The sequence below is a fragment of the Torulaspora delbrueckii genome, chromosome 5 (assembly GCF_000243375.1).
Source record: "Torulaspora delbrueckii CBS 1146 chromosome 5, complete genome".
NCBI lineage: Eukaryota > Fungi > Ascomycota > Saccharomycetes > Saccharomycetales > Saccharomycetaceae > Torulaspora > Torulaspora delbrueckii.
The window spans coordinates 349,661-369,649 of NC_016505.1; the positions used below are offsets into that span (position 1 = coordinate 349,661).

The 19,989-nt window shown below is 42.5% G+C and overlaps 13 protein-coding genes across 13 annotated transcripts; 8 read left to right on the forward strand and 5 right to left on the reverse strand.

Annotated features, from left to right (window-relative positions):
- Window positions 1-130: 130 nt before the first annotated feature.
- Window positions 131-733, reverse strand: TDEL0E01830 (uncharacterized protein; the record flags this gene model as incomplete). Its single annotated transcript, XM_003681589.1, has 1 exon — window positions 131-733. The coding sequence occupies one exon, from the start codon at window positions 731-733 to the stop codon at window positions 131-133; it is 603 nt and encodes a 200-aa protein (XP_003681637.1).
- Window positions 734-1,101: 368 nt separating this feature from the next.
- On the forward strand, window positions 1,102-2,292 carry ILV5 (ketol-acid reductoisomerase; the record flags this gene model as incomplete). The annotated part of the gene is made up of 1 exon (XM_003681590.1): window positions 1,102-2,292. One exon carries the CDS (start codon window positions 1,102-1,104, stop codon window positions 2,290-2,292), a length of 1,191 nt encoding a protein of 396 aa, XP_003681638.1.
- A 1,154-nt stretch (window positions 2,293-3,446) lies between these two features.
- TDEL0E01850 (uncharacterized protein) lies at window positions 3,447-4,118 on the forward strand (the record flags this gene model as incomplete). The annotated part of the gene is made up of 1 exon (XM_003681591.1): window positions 3,447-4,118. One exon carries the CDS (start codon window positions 3,447-3,449, stop codon window positions 4,116-4,118), a length of 672 nt encoding a protein of 223 aa, XP_003681639.1.
- Window positions 4,119-4,317: 199 nt separating this feature from the next.
- On the forward strand, window positions 4,318-5,130 carry RME1 (Rme1p; the record flags this gene model as incomplete). The annotated part of the gene is made up of 1 exon (XM_003681592.1): window positions 4,318-5,130. The coding sequence occupies one exon, from the start codon at window positions 4,318-4,320 to the stop codon at window positions 5,128-5,130; it is 813 nt and encodes a 270-aa protein (XP_003681640.1).
- Window positions 5,131-6,417: 1,287 nt separating this feature from the next.
- On the forward strand, window positions 6,418-7,422 carry TDEL0E01870 (transaldolase; the record flags this gene model as incomplete). Its single annotated transcript, XM_003681593.1, has 1 exon — window positions 6,418-7,422. One exon carries the CDS (start codon window positions 6,418-6,420, stop codon window positions 7,420-7,422), a length of 1,005 nt encoding a protein of 334 aa, XP_003681641.1.
- A 34-nt stretch (window positions 7,423-7,456) lies between these two features.
- On the reverse strand, window positions 7,457-7,894 carry MTE1 (Mte1p; the record flags this gene model as incomplete). The annotated part of the gene is made up of 1 exon (XM_003681594.1): window positions 7,457-7,894. One exon carries the CDS (start codon window positions 7,892-7,894, stop codon window positions 7,457-7,459), a length of 438 nt encoding a protein of 145 aa, XP_003681642.1.
- Window positions 7,895-8,028: 134 nt separating this feature from the next.
- TDEL0E01890 (uncharacterized protein) lies at window positions 8,029-9,453 on the forward strand (the record flags this gene model as incomplete). The annotated part of the gene is made up of 1 exon (XM_003681595.1): window positions 8,029-9,453. The coding sequence occupies one exon, from the start codon at window positions 8,029-8,031 to the stop codon at window positions 9,451-9,453; it is 1,425 nt and encodes a 474-aa protein (XP_003681643.1).
- A 152-nt stretch (window positions 9,454-9,605) lies between these two features.
- XRS2 (Xrs2p) lies at window positions 9,606-11,894 on the forward strand (the record flags this gene model as incomplete). Its single annotated transcript, XM_003681596.1, has 1 exon — window positions 9,606-11,894. One exon carries the CDS (start codon window positions 9,606-9,608, stop codon window positions 11,892-11,894), a length of 2,289 nt encoding a protein of 762 aa, XP_003681644.1.
- Window positions 11,895-11,960: 66 nt separating this feature from the next.
- Window positions 11,961-12,896, reverse strand: TDEL0E01910 (uncharacterized protein; the record flags this gene model as incomplete). Its single annotated transcript, XM_003681597.1, has 1 exon — window positions 11,961-12,896. The coding sequence occupies one exon, from the start codon at window positions 12,894-12,896 to the stop codon at window positions 11,961-11,963; it is 936 nt and encodes a 311-aa protein (XP_003681645.1).
- Window positions 12,897-13,381: 485 nt separating this feature from the next.
- KEI1 (Kei1p) lies at window positions 13,382-14,105 on the reverse strand (the record flags this gene model as incomplete). Its single annotated transcript, XM_003681598.1, has 2 exons — window positions 13,382-14,005; window positions 14,067-14,105. 2 exons carry the CDS (start codon window positions 14,103-14,105, stop codon window positions 13,382-13,384), a joined length of 663 nt encoding a protein of 220 aa, XP_003681646.1.
- A 147-nt stretch (window positions 14,106-14,252) lies between these two features.
- Window positions 14,253-15,761, forward strand: RIO1 (protein kinase RIO1; the record flags this gene model as incomplete). Its single annotated transcript, XM_003681599.1, has 1 exon — window positions 14,253-15,761. The coding sequence occupies one exon, from the start codon at window positions 14,253-14,255 to the stop codon at window positions 15,759-15,761; it is 1,509 nt and encodes a 502-aa protein (XP_003681647.1).
- RTC5 (Rtc5p) lies at window positions 15,754-17,457 on the reverse strand (the record flags this gene model as incomplete). The annotated part of the gene is made up of 1 exon (XM_003681600.1): window positions 15,754-17,457. One exon carries the CDS (start codon window positions 17,455-17,457, stop codon window positions 15,754-15,756), a length of 1,704 nt encoding a protein of 567 aa, XP_003681648.1.
- Window positions 17,458-18,082: 625 nt separating this feature from the next.
- On the forward strand, window positions 18,083-19,936 carry ESF1 (pre-rRNA-processing protein ESF1; the record flags this gene model as incomplete). The annotated part of the gene is made up of 1 exon (XM_003681601.1): window positions 18,083-19,936. The coding sequence occupies one exon, from the start codon at window positions 18,083-18,085 to the stop codon at window positions 19,934-19,936; it is 1,854 nt and encodes a 617-aa protein (XP_003681649.1).
- Between the last annotated feature and the right edge of the window lie 53 nt (window positions 19,937-19,989).

Sequence of the window (19,989 nt, forward strand, 5' to 3'; positions counted from 1 at the left end):
ATCCCGATCGGGAAAGTGGGGCAGGGAGCATATAATAGGAGGCACGCCCTCGAGGATCTTAAATACTATTTTGGGAAAACCCGAAAATAAAGAGTAATAAATATTAATAGATAGTCTACTTAGTGCAACTCTAGGCGAACTGACCTTCTCCGTAGACCCCGACGACCGACGCGACAAACCCTGCGATAGTGGCTAGAGTGATTAGCGTTAGGTGGGATACGATTTTGCGGTGGCAGTTAACTGGTCTGTGGGCATCATTCGAGGCCGGCTCGTTATTAGCAGCTGCACTGCCAAATGGACATTTGGCACCATCGTTTGTAATCGCTGGGTGACCAGCTGGTGCGTCTCTACCTAAATCGACAACGGATTCGTTCAACTGAGGTGACTCTGCTTTTTTCTGTTCACAATGTCTCTTGTTGTAGTACTTGTGGTTACAACGAGAGATCGCCCATAGATAAGCAGCAGACACTGGAGCCACCAGAGCTCCGTATAGCAGGTAGGGATGTCTCAGTTGTTCTGGAGCACCAAAATAACTGGCAGCGAAGAAACCGGAAGAAACTAGACCCAAAGCAGAAGCTAGTTCACCCAGTTTACAAATAACGGGACTCAAATGTTTGGTAATAACATCCAGAGGAGTTATATACGAGACCACGGTGGAGGTGGTTACGATACCAGCATAGATACCTAACGAGGAGACAGCGATACTCTTGGTAACAGCAAGACAGACAGACATTTTTAGTTGGTTGTGTTGTACTGTGAGGTTTTTTTCTCACGGCGCATTAATCAAGTATTAATACGAAAACACTAAAGAATCAGTTGATCGAGGCCGATACAAACGATAGGTTGATTTACACAAAATGAGCCCTCAAGGTCGGTTGTAATCATGCATATCGAAATTCCAAGGTTGGTTTGGTGGTAAAATTGGTGTAAAAATTTTCATGGCGACGCTCAGTGTGTGAGTCAAATTGAAAAAATTTTCAGTGAAAAAGAACCGCATATTGAAATGGTATAAAGAGTGAAAAGTTTTCAAAGGTAAGATAGTGATTGCCTCTTTTACTTCGTTTACAATTGAATCAAGGTTCATACCAATTAATATTCATAATGTTGAGAACTCAAGCCGCTAGATTGATCTGCAACTCCCGTGTTGTTACTGCCAAGAGAACTTTTGCCTTGGCTGCTCGTGCTGCTACTACTTGCAGGCCAGCCGCTAGACAATTTGTCAAGCCATTGATTGCTACCCGTGGTATTAAGCAAATCAACTTCGGTGGTACCGTTGAGACCGTTTACGAAAGGGCTGACTGGCCAAAGGAGAAGTTGTTGGACTACTTCAAGAATGACACTTTTGCTTTGATCGGTTACGGTTCTCAAGGTTACGGTCAAGGTTTGAACATGAGAGACAACGGTTTGAATGTTATCATTGGTGTCCGTAAGGATGGTGCTTCTTGGAAGGCTGCCATTGAGGACGGTTGGGTCCCAGGTGAGACTTTGTTCGAAGTTGAAGAAGCTGTCAAGAAGGGTACCTTCGTCATGAACTTGTTGTCTGACGCTGCTCAATCTGAGACTTGGCCAGCTTTGAAGCCTTTGATCACTGAAGGTAAGACTTTGTACTTCTCTCACGGTTTCTCTCCAGTTTTCAAGGACTTGACTCACGTCGAACCACCAAGCAACGTTGATGTTATCTTGGTTGCTCCAAAGGGTTCCGGTAGAACCGTTAGATCTTTGTTCAAGGAAGGTCGTGGTATCAACTCTTCTTACGCTGTCTGGAACGACGTTACCGGTAAGGCTGACGAGAAGGCTCAAGCTTTGGCCGTCGCTGTTGGTTCCGGTTACGTTTACCAAACCACTTTCGAAAAGGAAGTCAACTCTGACTTGTACGGTGAAAGAGGTTGTCTAATGGGTGGTATCCACGGTATGTTCTTGGCTCAATACGAAGTCTTGAGAGAAAATGGTCACTCTCCAAGTGAATCTTTCAACGAAACCGTCGAAGAGGCTACCCAATCTCTATACCCATTGATCGGTAAGTACGGTATGGACTACATGTACGACGCCTGCTCTACTACCGCCAGAAGAGGTGCTTTGGACTGGTACCCAATCTTCAAGAACGCCTTGAAGCCAGTTTTCCAAGACCTATACGAATCTACCAAGAACGGTTCTGAAACCAAGAGATCTTTGGAATTCAACTCTCAACCAGACTACAGAGTCAAGTTGGAGAGCGAATTGGAGACCATCAGAAACATGGAGATCTGGAAGGTCGGTAAGGAGGTCAGAAAGTTGAGACCTGAAAACAAATAAGCGCCATCACCCACTTATTAGTCAATTGAATTGACCGCATGTACATTATCAAGGGACTGGACGCCTTTAATGCAGTTTACGTAATCATCAAGTGTTTTTAAGAGAATATACCGATGCTTAATACTTTGAGAGACCCATCAGGTCTCGTTTAAATGTTCAAACCGTATGATTCAAAACAAGTAGCATTCGTGGTTACAGTAGTTTGTAATGCTGTTATGGTGACAGGGCCGACGGATTCGCTCATAGCGCATTTACAACATGAGTCTGTCGATACTATGAAGACATAAAGCAAATAGAAGTGTTTAATACTGATAACTCAGAAACCTAGTTATAGTTCATTCTATTCCATTATATCTCATCCCATAAAACAGTTTGTTAAGGTTAAGGATAATGAAAAATTGCAATATTGGTAACATTTTAATCGAATTTTTTATCGTTGAACATCGATCATACCTTGCTAAGCTATGAGATTCAATTTCATGAATCATATGAGGACAATAGAATGTCTGAATCTAATGAAATAGATGTACAATGCGAACGACCAGCAAGTATATTTCACTTTGAATATCTCTAAGATCCCTATAGCTCATTAATGTGAGTGAATAAGATTCTTGACTAAACTGGTCCGATCTATGCGGGTTTTGAACGGACCATACTTCACGCTCAGACATCTTCCTTATCAACTGCACCTGGTTGTTTCATACTCAGACTGGCACCCTACCCCACCGTTTTTATCAATCCCTGCTTTCCAGTTGATAGAAATAGAAAATTTACTGATCATTCTATCACAGTTTTAAGTTTTCAGGGTCCTAGATAAGGAAAATCGATATATGCGTTTTACATGTAAGACATAACGGGATTATGTTGCCAAAAACGGTAGCTACCCACTTCGAGTATTCATATTGGCTAGAACTCCCAACAAATACGGCAGGCACTAGCCAAATTAGAGGTGAAATGATAACTCTCCAGCATCAAATCAAATCATTCATCCCTTGTGGTGGCTTGAAGGCTGGCGGCTAGCTAATCTTCCCAAGTGACCCTCCTTTCACACCCTGAAGATCGCCACGGACTCACCTCGCGAACTCGCCTCGCGTACCTGTAAAGAGACTCTATCAAATTCCGACTCAAGCGCCAACGCCCATCAGCCCTACGCAATGACACCGATCCGCCCACAAGTCTATCTCGGTTCTCGAGCCCCCAATTTCACCGCTCCTTCCTCCCAAGGCCCCATCGAATTCTACACCTACGCTGCCAACTCCTGGTGCCTATTCTTCTCCCACCCAGCACCCTTCACCCCCATATGCACAACTGAACTGGGCGCCCTTGCAGCCCTCGAACCAGAATTCAACGCACGCAACTGCAAACTTCTAGGCCTCTCTACCAGTTCGCCCAACGACCATACTCAGTGGCTCCAAGACATCGCTCACGTGACCGGCTACCATGTACATTTTCCCCTTCTCTCCGATCAATCTCGTCGAGTAGCCTCCACCTATGGTATGATAGACCTGCGTCACTTCGATCTGCAAGGCCGGCCCATACCCATCAGAGCTGCCTACCTTGTCGACCCACGTCGCGAAGTGCGATTGGTGCATGCCTATCCCATCTCCACAGGGCGAAACACTGCCGAGTTGCTGCGCGCGCTGGACGCGCTCCAAGCTGCAGATGCATTCTCTCACCAATTAGTGACCCCGGTAAACTGGGTACCAGGCGACGACGCCGTGGTCGCGCCAGAAGTCTCGGAAGATACCGCTGCACGCCGCTTTCCCAACTACCGCACACTCACGCCTTATCTCAGACTAACACCTGTGGACCCCGATGAGCTGTAAGGAGTAATATGATAACTTCACGGGTGGAGAGGTCGGTCGGACTCCGGAGCAGGTGATACTTAGCGTATTGTCAATGCACATGCGGTATGCATGCGGGTATGCGTTGCGTTCAGTTGCCTTGCGCTGCAGTGCTTGCTGGTATATATTTATATATATGTAAGAGAATGGCAGATCCAGCAATCCAGCGATCTCATGAGGTATGCTTCGCAAGCCCTGGGTACCAACGATGTCTGAGTTCTTGATGCACCAGCAGCCTTCATGGCAAGAATTGCTAAAATTTTCAGATCCAACGGGACAGTTGAAACAGTTGCAAGAGTTGTTGGAAGGTCCGTACAAAAGAGATGAATTGGAGTTAGTAGAAGCGCAATTTGAATTTGCTAGTGTTTTAGATGACGATAAGTTTTTCACATTACAGCGTGAAGAAGAAGAAGAAGAAGAAGAAAAACAGAGGGCTCCACTGCCCACACCAGGGTTGTCGCTGGTCGAACAATTACAAATGGATAAGCCTTTGATGGAAGTGATTGCAAACAAACACAAACGTGGCTACCATCGGTGCACACATTGTCCAAAGACTTTTTCAAGTGTTTTTGAGTATGCTGCGCATATGGATGCGTTTGGAATTAAGAGAGAGTTTAAATGCCCGGTTGCCCTTTGCCCTTGGAAAGTGCTAGGACTGCCTCGTAGACCGGATCTACGCAGACATTGTGCTATTCAACATAAACATGAGTTGCCCGATGATTTAAAAGAGTACTTGAACTTGAGTGATGAAACGTACCCCGCGTTGCAGTGCCCTCACCAGTACTGCGATAAAGTTTTTCACAGACGCGACGCTTACAACAGACACATTTCAATAGTGCATGAAAAACTGGGTTCGCGGTTCAACAAGCGTCTGTTGCAGATTCTGGCACATTGCCCCTGCGAGAAAGAGGCGGAAAGAAGAAAATACGTGCTGGCGAAGATGCGCACACGGAAGGTGAACTGTAATAATAATAATAGGGCCCAACAGCCTTGAATGAACTCTACGATAGCTTAATATGGTCGCTTATAAACTTCAGCTAAATAAGTAGAAAAAACCGCCGCTTGGGTTTAATCCACAAGGGGGGAATAACAACGCGATTCGTACTCCGTTGATATATCCTACACAGCTATATATATATTTACTAGATCCTAGATCGTAGTCTACAATTCCGCTTTTTGAGCATTACTTGTAGGTATGATCCTCCTCACCACAACTGCGCTTGCATTGGGGGAACAACAAATTGGCAGCTGGTCCGGGAGTGGATCAGCCGCACGCATCTTGAAGAGGAAACACTTGGCTGTAAATCCTCTTGATGCTTCGAAAGGCTCTGAGTTGAGGTTTTGAACATCATTCTTTCACTTTTTGGTCCGCCGTAGTGTTCCTCAATATCAGCAGCTTCAAAGCATTTGGTCACTGGCACGACGGCAGTCGTGGAAATGGTGAAAGTCTGTGAAGACAGCAGATCAATCTGTGTCTTCATTAAGACCTGATATATCCCAATACAGTCCGATCAAGCTCTGCTGATATTGCCTTGTGCGATTTATTCGTATTTCCTCTCAACTCTTCATCTTCCTCCTTGTGTTCTTCAGTTCTGTGACCAGCTTACGAAGGTGTCTCATTGAAGAGTGGAATTGAAGAAAAGATGTTGTTCCTGGCCGCTCAGTCTTGCATCAAGTCAGGCTATTACATCAAGAATCTACTGTTAGATAGCTAAACTAAAGGCAAAAGCTCTTGTTCTTTCTTCGTTCCATGCATGTTTGATATAGTGTTCTGTTGTAGGAAAAACAATGCTTCTAATTTAAATAGAGATACAAATAGCCGCCGTCCTTCAAGAATACTATTATGGTTCAAAGATTACAGCTAACCGGGGAGGATCTTAACGTTACCAGGCTTCACCCGGCTTAGCACAAACATGGCATCGCCACTGTCTCCGCACTTTAAATCCGTTCGAACGATAGGCGGAGATACCACCTCTTATATCCGCGAGCGGATTTTACATATCCGGGTTACCTTCGATCAAACTTTTTTTTTCGCCCCTAACTTCTCGCCGGGTAGCGGCGCGTTGGTTTCATTTCTAGAAGAAGCCTATGGAAAAAAAATATCAAATAGTGGAAGCCCAACAGATCACACTTCAATTTCTTTTCGGGGGCGACGGACAACCTATTAACCGTCAGGATCAGTTGAAAAATTATATAAAGGGCACCCTCAATTGTTACCATTAATTATGGTCTTTAATCGGTAATACAAGGTAACCATAATCATAGATATAGACTACACATAATGGCTCAACCTGCTCAGAAAAAACAAAAGACTTCTTCCTCTTTGGATCAATTAAAGGCTTCTGGTACAGTTGTCGTTGCAGACACTGGTGATTTCGAATCGATTGCCAAATTCACTCCACAAGACTCTACTACTAACCCATCTTTGATCTTGGCTGCCGCCAAGCAAGAGGGTTACTCCAAATTGATTGACGTGGCTGTTGCTTACGGTAAGGAAAATGGTAATACTACTGAAGAAAAAGTCGAAAATGCCGTGGACAGATTGTTGGTTGAATTCGGTAAGGAAATCTTGAAGATCGTTCCAGGTAGAGTTTCTACCGAAGTGGATGCTAGATTGTCCTTTGACAAGGATGCCACTGTCAAGAAGGCTTTGCACATAATTGACCTTTACAAGAAGGTCGGTATTGACAAGGAACGTGTTTTGATTAAGATTGCTTCCACTTGGGAAGGTATTCAAGCTGCACAAGAGTTGGAAAAGGACCATGGTATTCATGTCAACTTGACTCTATTGTTCTCTTTCCCACAAGCAGTTGCTGCTGCCGAGGCCAGCGTTACTTTGATTTCTCCTTTTGTTGGTAGAATCATGGATTTCTTCAAGGCAAAGACCGGTAAGACTTACTCTGGTGAAGAGGATCCAGGTGTCTTGTCTGTTAGAAGAATTTACAACTACTACAAGAAATACGGTTACAAGACTATTGTTATGGGTGCTTCTTTCAGAAACACCGATGAAATTAAGGCTTTGGCTGGTGTCGATTTCTTGACTATCTCTCCAAATCTATTGGACAAATTGTACAACAGCAACGAAAGTGTTCCAAAGGTCCTAGACCCAGAATCTGCTAAGGCAGAAGGTGAAGATAAGGTTTCTTTCATTAATGACGAATCTTCTTTCAGATTCCAACTAAACGAAGACGAAATGGCTACTGAGAAGTTGTCTGATGGTATTAGAAAGTTCTCTGCTGACATCGTCACTCTATTCGACTTGATCGAGAAAAAAGTTACCGCTTAATATTCTAGATAAGCAATATCTCTATAAAACAATTCTATAGCATAATTGGTTGATGACAAACGCGTCGTATGCGTCTACTTCTACCGCCCACGGGTTGCGAGATTACTACTCGATGTCGCACAAGGGGTCTGTTCGCCACAGTTCTAGGTGCTTTGAAAGGTTTCATCCTAAGCGCTAATGGATCTCCACTCGTTCGATGATGTCCTCCCGACTCGGAATTACGTAGAATCCCACTTATGATCACAACATAGCGACCAAACACTCGATGTTCTTCTACGTCAAAACCTCGCGGATCCAACACTTTTTCCAGATCTCTGCTGTTCGTCATAAAAGTACTGCTAAGCGATTGTTTCCTTTGGTCAAGCGAATATAGGGTTAATCGCTTTGTCGATTTGATGAACTTTATAGACCCATCGTGCCACGTCTTGTGTTTCTTGCGTACTTGATCAGAGTACTGGCAACTATATTCCATGGCGATCTTTATAGTCTTTTTATTCTTGTTCCTGCCAATGAGGTTGATTTTTTTTAGGTCGGAGTTTGCCTTGAAAAATCAATGAAGTTAACCATATCCCTTCAATAGTCGCTATACACACATCAAGTATCAAGATGTTGTTCCATGACCTGGCTAGCGACATTCAGGGCTCAGAGACAAAGCCCCTTTACATCTCCAAGATCTCGATCGATGGCGACAACAGTCTAAGTCCCTTATCCGGTTCAGTCTACAAAGCGATCCTCGATCAGGCATTATCGCACCCTGTGCAGAATGTGGGGTCAAGTTTGTACACTTTTGGTGATATTAGAAGGAAACTACTGTGTACTGGACTTTACCAGGATGTTAGAATTACTTTGGAACAGGACCACGATGCTAAGTCATCGGAGTTTGCAAACAAAGATTCTCCAAAGGAATATGGGATTGAGTCACCTTTGGCTACACATGCCAGAATTATTCTGAAACCTTCTGGTGTCTACAACAGTACGGCTGGAACCACTAGCCTGGTCGATGATTCTGCATCTGTGGCGATTAGTCGTTCCTATATGAACCTCCTGGGACGTGCAGACAGTGAATCCTTCCATCTGGGTTTGAAGTACAATCCGCAAACTTCTAAATGGGAGGGGAAATCCTTGAAAGGAAGCTTCTCGCTGCCATTGGCCAAGAATCCTTCTGTGAGGGCAAGTTTAAACTTTGATGGTGTTAAAGTTAATCAAAGATCAAAATCTTATATTGCCGAGACCGACGATCACGATGAAATGCAATACTCTCTCAGTACAGGTTTACAAAAACGCTGGATTCTGGAACAAACAAATTCCGTGCCAAATTTTTACGCGGGGATCACCTCTACTAATAGGGACATCAGTGGTTTAGGTGCTCAGGCTTCTAAGGTCTTCTCAAATTATTCGGGCAAATTCAACAAGGTTTCATTGGAGTCCAAGTTTCATAACGATACGAGAAAATATTATGGAACTTTCCCCGTGTCAGGTTATGAGCTGCTAGTTAATAATGAGTACGTTATTTCGCAAACTAAGGGCTCTTCTCAGGTCTTGCCTCAGGAAGATAATTTCAGTAAGTTTGATTTCAGCTTGCAACATCACACATCGCATTGGAAAAACAAGCTCACCAATTCACTGGATCTCCAGTTCGGTGGTATCATCCCATTTAGTGAGAAGACCGAAGTGCATCCAATGGATAAGTGGTACCTAGGTGGCTTGGACTCCATGAAGGGATTCCAAACAAATGGTGTTGGGTTTGGAGGTAACAGTTTCTTCTACAAAGTGGCTCTTACTGCTTCCCAAAAACTAATCAATACTCCAATTGACTCTCCTTTGAGATTGAATTTCTTTATGAATTTAGGTAATGCTTTCAATGACCTGAACACAGCAACTAACTCTTACGCTGCAGCAACAGGTATTTCTCTAACTTACAAGACTCCTCAGGCTAACATGGATCTCACTTACGCGCACCCGCTAACCTCAAGATCGCAAGATATCACCAAACCGGGGTTCTCATTTGGCGTCACATTCTCTTATTTCTAGTCTACACGATGAGTTAGCCAGAAAAGTAGTATATATTCAAAATAGTTTATTATTGTACTTCGTGATGAAGCGCGCCTTATATTGTAACGATGATCTCTTAAAATCGTTGAGGTGGTCTGCCACACTAATAAGGAGAAGGCATCTGTCTGTGCATGTGGATACTGAAGTATACGTATGAACTAGAAGATGGAACCATTCGTCGTGTATCATCGTGCCTCGTTAAACAACAGACTTTCAGCATTGGTCGTTCCAGTAAGAACCCTCTCAATATCAAGAATGACAAAAGTATCTCGAGGAATCATATAAGTGTGGTTTGGGATTCAGAGGTCAAGCTCATAAGACTTATTAACCAGGGAAGACTGACAGCGGCTGGTGGAAAGTACCTTAAAGTTGGCGAGTCTATGGATTTCGAGGAGAAGCTTCACATACGTGAGCCCATAATAATAGAGCTTGGCACGAAACCTATAAAGGTCGAAGTAGTTTGGCAAGATGTAGTATTTGATCTGCCTAGCCAGCTTTCACAATTCATAGACACTTTGGACCATGTCGGTATTGGAGTGAAAGCTGATACAGTGGATAATCGCTCTACAACGATTATTGTGACTGATAAAATAAAGTTTGCTTACAAGTGCCTCTTCGGCCTCATCAATGGCGCAGTTATAAGAAACTCACAGTTCTTGGTTGAAGTTACCAACATACTTTCCAAACCCACCACGACATTTGAAGAATCATGGGATAGTTTAATTCAAAACGAATCTTACATGCTATATCCGAACAATTTAGGCCCACACGAAGTTATACTCAAGGGATATAAGTTTTATTTGATAGCGTCTGACGTTATAACCATGGCCTATGTTCAAGAAGCGCTCGAGCGCGGCAATGGTGAGTTGATTGTTGTCGAAAATACTGAGCAGTTACTGGATAGGCTAAAGCAAGAGAATTCAACTGACGATTTGATAGTTTTGAAAGCTGAAGAAACTACAAAGATCCCAGGTGACAAAATCAAGCTTCATACATTAGTGGATCTTGTCAATGCTGTTTCCCATAACACAGTGAAAACTCTACTAGGGGGAGTTCCACCGATGGAGGCAGGTCCTGGCGATGTGATTGGCAGTCATCAACCCACACTCACAAAGACCGAGGTAAGTTCAAGCCAAAGTTTGAGTAACAAAGAGCACACGCCTGAACATACAGTAACGCCTGCCGAGAAGCCACCAGTCAAAAGAAGACGTTACAACAGGGTCAAACCGCTTGACAGTCTAATGTTCTTTGCAGGTGGAGACTATTCCACAGAGGAACCAGAGCAGGAAATATCAACTCAGCCTGTAAACCCAGCGGCAAGCGATACTGCCAAGACAAGTATAACGACTCAGATTAACGTTCCCGAGAACGATGCCTCCCAGGAAAGTTCTGCATTTGACAAATTTCAGCCTAATATAGTCCTCAAAAATTCTGCCAAACCTCTGACGATTGATTCTCCTGGCGATGCACACAATACTCATGAGATAAACACTGCGAATCAGCATGTGAAAGATATTGCCCAACAGATAGAGATGAATCATCCAGAATCTGAGCAGCAAAGTGAACAAGCAAACCTCAATATGGTAGAAACCACTCCAAGACCCACTGCACGGAAAAAGACATTACAAGACTTCAAAAGTACTGTCAATAATCCAGATAACTCTGCTTCCTCTACTGAGGGTTTAGTAGATTTGATAAAAGATGCAAAAAGCCGCGAAGTGAAACGGCTTAAATCAACATTGGTGCAGGTAGATACTGACGAGTTGACTGAAGATGCGATAAATCAATTGGGAGACCTCGCCATTGTTCAACCAAATGACTCCCTAATACGGCGTCAAAAGATTGACAGTGCAGAAACTTCTCGTAACGATCAGCACCCACCATGGGATGGTCGGAAGAATTTCAAGAATTTCGTCAAAGTTCAGGCTAAATACAAAGAACAGCGAATGGGTGAAAACTACCGGGAAGGCTCTTCAGACTTTATCCGCAATAGTGGGTACCTCTTAACCAGGCAGTACGTTCCTTCCAAGATATATACCAAGGAATCATCTAAAGAAATGCAGGATTTTCCCGAAGCTTCGGAGCAGACCTCAAGGCAATTTAGTGTTCCTCAAGTCATCGATGATCCTGAAGATGCGGAACCATTCACTTTTACTCGTCATACGAGCGGTACTCCCGCCAACAATGGACTTTTTGTTGTTGATGAAGATGATTCCCAAAATGATGTAGTTTTAGCGGCCAGGGAATCTATCAGACCAGAAGAAGCCGTTCAATTGGTCGATCCATCACCCAGACGATCAAGGTCCTTGCCCTATTCTCCAGGGAAACGTAAGCGTGAAAACAGGCGCAGCCCTTATGATGATGATGATGATGAAGATGATGATGAACCCAAATTCAAGTTTAGTAGACGGCTCAAATAAATTTAAAAATCATAGGTTATTCATTATACTGTATAGTTACTTAATTGATCATGAACGTTGAATGCTCTATTCGAATAATGGGAAAGGAGACATGTCAGGAGCATTGGTTCTTTTTTGTCCTCTAGACTTCGACAAGTTGTTAATGGAACCCATCTCTTCGTCGGACAACTTAAAGGTTCTCAAATTGGAGACAACTCTTTCAGGAGTAGTGGATTTTGGCAAGGTGACGATACCTCTTTGAACGCCCCAACTGACAACAACGTTACCAGCATCAGCATTGTGTCTATCAGCAATTTGCTTGATGATAGGATCATCCAGCACTGGAGCACCATGACCACCTAGTGGAGAGTATGCTTCGACTTGAATATTGTGCTCTTTACAGAAATCGCAGAGAGCGTATTGTGGCAATAGTGGATGAATTTCAACTTGCAAAACTGCAGGCACCAGTTTGTTACCAGGAGATGCCAAAAGTTCTTTTAAGTTATTAATAGAGAAGTTCGACACACCGACACTTCTGGCTTTTTTAGTCTTTGGTAGCTCTTGCATCAATTCCCAAGTTTTGACAAAGTCCCACTCGGTATCGACATCTGGCTTACCATCTTCCTTGGCTGGACTACTCAAAAGGTTTCCGTCAGTGATTCTCTTTGTTTTCAAAGGAACTGGCCAGTGCATTAAATATAGATCAACGTATTCCAGTCCCAATCTTTCCAAAGATTGTTCCAATGCCTCTTGAGGGTTACGCTGTTGAGTATTCCATAGCTTGGTGGTGATGAAAAGTTCTTCACGTGGAATACCAGAGTCTCTGATAGCCTTACCAACTTCTTCTTCATTCAAGTAAATTGCAGCACCATCAATGTGTCTGTATCCAGCTTTCAAAGCTGCAGTGACAGCCTTGTAACCATCACCTTCTTTGGATCTCCAAGTACCCAAACCAACTTGAGGAATGGTGTAACCAGTGTTTAATTTAACGGTAGAAGTGTTGTTGCTTAGAGTTGCGGACATTTTGATTTACAATTGTTCGATACTTCTTTCCAAGAAGCTTTCGAGACCTGAATTGATTTTAACAAAAGTGATCTTTTATATATCTTGGTCGAACAATTCAGTTCCCATTGTACGTCACTGCTTTCATAGCAAGGTCCGTTCGATAACGTTTTGTTGACCTCTAGACGAATCCCTCATAAGGGATATTGCTGCGCTGTGCGCGAACCAAGGCAACCTACTAGTTCAAAGAACGCAAGGATCCTGCACCTTCAGGAACAAGAAGCGAAATCACTATCCATATTCGTTTGCGAATGCCCAACTATTAACGATTGGTAATGAATAGTCTGTGAGCAAAGCATCTCATTATGGCTTGTTTTTTTTTCATTCAACTGAAATTTTTCAGGAGTTAAGTTACTTGAACGGAGGTAAAATTTCAAGCTTCTACTTCTAGTTGAATAAGTTCAGAACAAAAGTTGATTAATATCTACCGTTTGCTCGTAAACTGTCTAAGCTAGGAGGGATTTTGACATCTTGTAGCAACTCTTTTGGCTCTTGATCCACCATCTTTTCCAAAACGACTGATGTTTCAAGTCCTGTTCGACGTCATCTTGGTCTAGCATATACCTTGGATGCAATAAAAGCTCCTGCACGAAAGAAGCAATGATGAAGGTAAAGTAGAGTTTTCCTGCGAGGGAAAGAATGGTGATGAACATGGTCACACCGTACTCAAAACCTTCACTGGCACCTTGGTGCGCTATTTTGCTTGAATAATCGACTGGTGCATCGCTGTAGGAACTCTTAGTGTCTTTAACGTTGTTGGAGTTACCCTCGAGATTGTACCATTGTGCTGTGAACCAAAGGGTGAAGAAAGAAGTGAATAACGTGTCGATGATGAATGTAATAAAGATGTGTGAGAAGGTCAGCACATTGGGCTTGTGGATCTGATAGAGACCTTGAACGCAGATGATCAGTGTAAAAATGGACCATATATACAAGACCCATTGCATGGAATCTAAGGGATGGCCGGTGAACAATGCCAGGATACCGTAAGCTCCACTGCACTTATTTATAATGGATATCCCGAGTGCAATTTCCACACCTATGTACAAAGGAACAAATCCCAAGAATGACTGCAAATCCTATGTCAGTTTTCGAGCTTTAAATCGATCAGAAATTCCAAACATAACATACTTTGGGGAGTCCCATCGATTTGGACCTTGTCGTAGCCATAATTGTCTATATCTTCTACCTTTTCGATGACTAGTTGGTAGAGATTGTATGTATTTTTTTAAGTATGCGCGATTGTAGGATGAAAAAAGTTTTGGCAAGCGATGAGCATCAAGTGTTAAACATAATTTAAGATCAAGGAGATCAATAATGTCGCTAGAAGATCAGTTTGATAGGCTAGATATCTCCCACGGTAGGGAGCATGCTAATATCCAAATTTTAGATAAACATAGTAACAATATTAAGACGGATGAGCTGTCATTTACAAGATCAAAGAGTAGTAAAGATAAAGCTAATAGAGCCACGGTAGAGAATGTTTTGGATCCGCGTACCATGAGGTTTTTGAAGTCTATGATGAATAGGGGTGTCATTTCTGAATTTAATGGATGTCTGAGTACAGGAAAGGAAGCAAATGTGTACCATGCATTCGCCGGAGAAAGCATCGAGGATTCAAAGGATGGACATGTTCAAGGTGAAAAGAAAGAATTAGCTATTAAAATCTACAAGACATCGATCCTTGTTTTCAAAGATCGTGAGCGGTATGTTGATGGTGAGTTTCGATTTAGGAATTCCAGGTCTCAACATAATCCTAGAAAAATGATCAAGATATGGGCAGAGAAGGAGTTTCGTAATTTGAGAAGAATCAATCAAAGTGGAGTCATACCGGCTCCCAAACCGGTGGAGGTCAAGAATAATGTTTTGGTGATGGAATTTCTAAGTCGTGGTGACGGTTTTGCATCACCACGTCTAAAAGACCATCTTTTTGCCGATAGAGCGGAAATATATCATTATTATCACACAATGTTGGCTTATATTCGGTTGCTTTATCAAGTGTGTCGACTGGTACATGCGGATCTGTCAGAATACAATGCCATCGTTCATGACCAAAAACTGTACATCATTGATGTGTCTCAGAGTGTTGAGCCAGAACACCCAATGAGTTTAGACTTTTTGAGAATGGATATAAAGAATATCAATGCGTATTTCGAAAAGATGGGTATCGATATCTTCCCAGAACGTCTTATTTTCCAATTTGTAATCTCAGAGACGTTAGAGAAGTTCGATGGGAACCCTAAGAGCTCTGCTGACCTGAGCAACTATGTTTCAAAAGCTTTACCAGTCAAATCCACCACTGGTGATGTTGAAGAGGATGAAATCTTCAGAAGTTTGCATTTGGTTAGGAACCTAGAGGGTCTCGAAGAACGTGATTTCGATAGATTCACAGATGGCAAATTCGATTTGTTGAAGAGTTTGATTGCTCATGATAATGAGAGACATCTCAGGGCTGCCCATGATCCAATAGATCAAGATCTCGAACATTCTGAAAGTGAAGATGAGGATGAGGATGACGACGATGATGAAGAGGAGGACGGCAGTAGTGATACAGAAGATACCGATGGGTCCAGCAGTGAAAGTGATGAGGACGAATTTCAGGATGATAAGAAGCCTAAAGGTAAGAAATATGAAGATAAGGAGGAAAAGAAGAAGCGTAAGCAAGAGGCCAAAGAATCAAAGAAGGAAAAGAGGAAAACGAAAGTGAAGAAGCACGTAAAGAAGAAGCTTGTGAAAAAGACCAAATCCAAAAATGATTTTTCGATCATTCTTTTGGCATTAAATAATATTTTAAATGACAATTATGTAACTAGACTTGTTACATAGAACCACCATTCTGAGAATGACCAACAAGACCCGCCATCTCTAGCAAAGCTCTGTCTTCACCAAAGCTTCTTAAATTAATATTTTGGCGCCTTTTAGCCTCGGCTTCTTCCCACTGCCACTTCTTGTACTGCTCTTCTAATTCTTCTTTGCCGCCACAACCCCACACTTCAACATCCTGAATTAAAAATTTGATTTCAAAAGGGTCATCCTCGCGATTGAATTGAGTTAGCAGTAGGCCCGGATTAAAAGTCCCACCATAGCCGACGTGTCTGAAAGCCGCAAATTCTAGCGTGCTATCAATTGTAAGGGAAACATTTCCTGGTGAGTAGGACTTGACGCCATTTTTGATATGTGGTTGGTTATTACCTATCCCAATTCCGCCACCTAAGGTGTTGAAGTACATCACTTCATTACTAGCGGCTTTGAAAACATCCTGTGTCGGTGAAAGTTGAACGATGGTTGTCCCCGAACCACCAAAGTAGTCCTTGTTGGTTGTCTTCCATGGTTCTGGTATGTAAACTGCAAAGACGACTTTGGTTTTATTTTTCTGGAGATCACTCAAATGCTGATCTCTATCCTTCAGCTTGGGATACTTTGAAAGGAAATCTCTGTATCTTGAATTCTTTTTACTGAAGTCTTCATCATCGAGAACGCACTTCCCACTGAGCAACATTACAGTAGGAGCCATCCATTTAAAGACCTTGGCCTGTAACGATCTCATCGAAAAGCCACTCTCTCTTCCCACGTATAAATTTTGAAACTTTGCGAATGTCATTTCATTGGATAGCGCAGTAATTAGTTGTGCCAAGACGGCCTGCGTCGTTGGTTTTGAAGTCAAAATTGGGCCTGCGGAATTCGAAGGGAAAGATACGAGATCAGAATCCTGATAAAGTAGATGTTCCATCACATTTTGTAATGCTCTAAAAATGTTGGGCATCACTGTTGAAATAGCCTTTGAAAACTGCTCAAACTTCACACTGTAAGACTCCAAGTTTGTCACAATATTGTTATTCATTGTCCTCAGTAAATTTGTAGCTGCCAATTTGAATGATCCCCACTCTGCATAGACTACGTCCTCGGGGAACTGACAATTGCTTGTAGGACAATAGGAAGTCAAAATCAATAACCATGCCAATAGTTGCACGAGAGATGTCGCTGGTATGGCCAGATCATCGACTACTATGTTATTGTATGTCCGCAGGAGGTTGATGGAGCCGCCGCCGTCTTCTAGTGAGGTGGATGAACTGCATGAAGGTTCTTCCTTGACGGATTTCCTCATACTCAGGGCAATAAATAGTAATTTCATGTGATCATAGTTCTTGACACCAACGTATTTGTGACATTTAGAAGGATTGGTCAGTAAGACGGACTTAAGTAAACCGACACCTGTTACATCGTCAAAGCTATCCTTCATCAGTGGGAAATTACTCAAAACTCGCACAAACTCATAAACAGCTTCACACAGAAGCACATTTTCGCATGGAATTCGTAACCACCGGGTCAATTCCTCTGAACGGACTGGGTCTTTTAATGTCTTGCCTTCAAGTTTACTCTTAAAAGCTGCCAGTTCCGTGGCAGTAAACATATGTACTGCTCTCTTGTCGAAAAACTCCATTAGTTCAGAATTGGAGGTGAATTGCCTTTTCTCATGACCTATTTCAGCATGGTCTTGCTGTACAGAAGCATTTTGTCCCATCCTAAGGTATAACAGATGAAATTCACTCTACGCACACACTTCCTATCTACCAGATACTCACCACTCAAATTTGTTGGGCATACAAAGTAGGTTTGAGTAGTAATTTTAACCGTATGTGTCGTCTCGAAGCTTCAAGTTTCAATTCTAGGGCGTTGCTTCGTTCCTTACGCGAATTGCGCCGTACTTACTAATGTGTCACCAAGCCCTAAACATATCCAAAAGCCTTCACTGGTAATAAGTTGGGGTCGATTGAGGAATGTGTCTAAAGAAAGACCATTCGTTGTCACTTAACTACTTTGCTCGGCAGCCAGGACTTGTTCACCCCTCATGGGGCAATTAAAAAGAGCTAAACATGAGGAAAGTTAGCTATGAAGCTCAAGAACATGGAAGCCTACAATGAGAACTATAATGCTAGAATAAATTTAGTAGATAAGAGTAGATGCTAGCTTCTAGAGGTCAAGACTTAAGCTGGGGCATTTTCACGTGACTGACGATTTACAGTGCAAAATTTTTCAGCTCATCTCATCTCATCTCATCTCATCTCATCACTTCAAAGTAGCTAATAGAGTTGGAGTTTGAAGGCTAGGGCTCTGGACTTATTCCTTGAATTAGTATAGCAGTAGCCATGTCGGAGAAGAGGAGTAAAGATCCAAGATTTTCGAAAATTTACGATGATCCAAAGTTCAATAATGTTAAAACGAAAGGATTCAAGGTTAAGTTGGATGACAGATTTAGTAAGAAAGATCTGGAGATCAAGCGGAAGACAAAGGTCGACAAGTATGGTCGTCGAATGAGGGATGTGGAAGATAGTAAGGAATCTAAGGACTTTGACAAATACTTTGAACAAAGTGATGAAGAAAAGAAGAAGGATAAAGATACTGAAATACTTACTGTCGATCGTGCGCGCGGAGAAGTGCCTAGCGATTATGTGAGCTCTTCAGATGAGTTCACTTCCTCGGACTCTGAAGTCTCCGATAACGAGGTCGAGAGCGAAAGTGAATCCGAAGTTGAGCTAGAAAAGACTGAACCTTCATCTGGGGATTCTTCAAAGACATTGGCTGTTGTTAATCTGGATTGGGATAATGTTCGGTCTTCGGATTTGATGATCACTTTTTCCAGTTTCCTACCCGCTGGCGGTAGGATTGAGAAGATAGCTATTTATCCAAGTGAATTTGGAAAAGAGAGAATGCAGAGGGAAGAAGTGGAAGGGCCTCCAAAGGAATTGTTCCAAAAAAAGAAGAAGAAATCTAAGAAGGGCCAGCAAGAAGACAGCGATTCCGATATTGACGTAAAGGATTTGTACGAAGAAGGTGATGCTGACAAAAATGTGGATAATAAGGCACTGCGCCAATACCAACTTGATAGACTGAGATATTATTATGCTGTTGTTTACTGCAACAATGTCGCAGCAGCTGAGAGCATATATAACAACTGTGATGGTACTGAATACGAATCTACCGCAAACATATTCGATATAAGGTATGTGCCAGATGGCATGGATTTCGATGGAAAGCCAAAAGACAGTTGTACAGAACTACCTAAAAATTACAAACCACTACAGTTTAGCACCGATGCTTTGCAGCATTCCAATGTTAAGCTAACGTGGGATGAAACTCCTGCTGATAGACTTGATGTTGCGAAGCGAGCATTTACTCAAAAGGAAATAGAAGATATGGATTTCAAGGCATACCTCGCATCTGATTCGGACGATTCAGAAGATGAAGTTGATGCTCAGTCCAAAAGCAAACTCAAGTCTCTAGTTACTGGGTCTTCTGCGTTCGATTTTACGAGAAAGAATGCTGATGAGGTTGATGGCAATGATGAAGAAGTTGATATGGAGATAACTTTCACCCCGGGTCTTGACGAAGCTAACAAGGATGGGCAGGAAGGTCAGGAGGAAGAAAGTACGATTGATAAGGTTAGGAGGAAGGAGAAAGAACGTCGTAAGGCGAGAAAGGCGAAGGTGAAGGAACTGAAGCACCAGGCAGAGCAGGATAAGAAGGTGAAATTGAAGAAGGGAAGGGGGAAGCAGACCTCAGACATCGAGCAAGATCCGAAGTCTAAAGCGGAACTTGAATTGCTGATGATGGACGATGAAGACGATACCGAAAAATCAATCAACAAGAAAGCACATTTCAACATGAAGGAGATTTTAAAGAGTGAAAAGGAGAAGAAGAAGAAAAACAAGTATCAAGATAAGAATAAGATTGTGGTAGACGATTTCAAACCAGATTTGGAGGACCCAAGATTCAAAGAGATGTTTGAAGGTCATGATTTCGCAATCGATCCAACTCAATCAGAATTCAGAGGCACGAAGGCCATGAAAGAAATGCTTAACAAGCGCAGCAAGCAAGCCCATAGAGTAAATTCGAAGAGAAAGATCGCCACGCAAGAAAATGATACAAATGAAAATGGAGATATCGCTAATATAGTTGCTAAACTGAAGAAGGGAGGTAGGAAAAAAGTGAAGAGTAAATAAATTCGTGTTTAATTGTATTCGGATAATGATTTTCGGTAACTATCTCAGAGAAT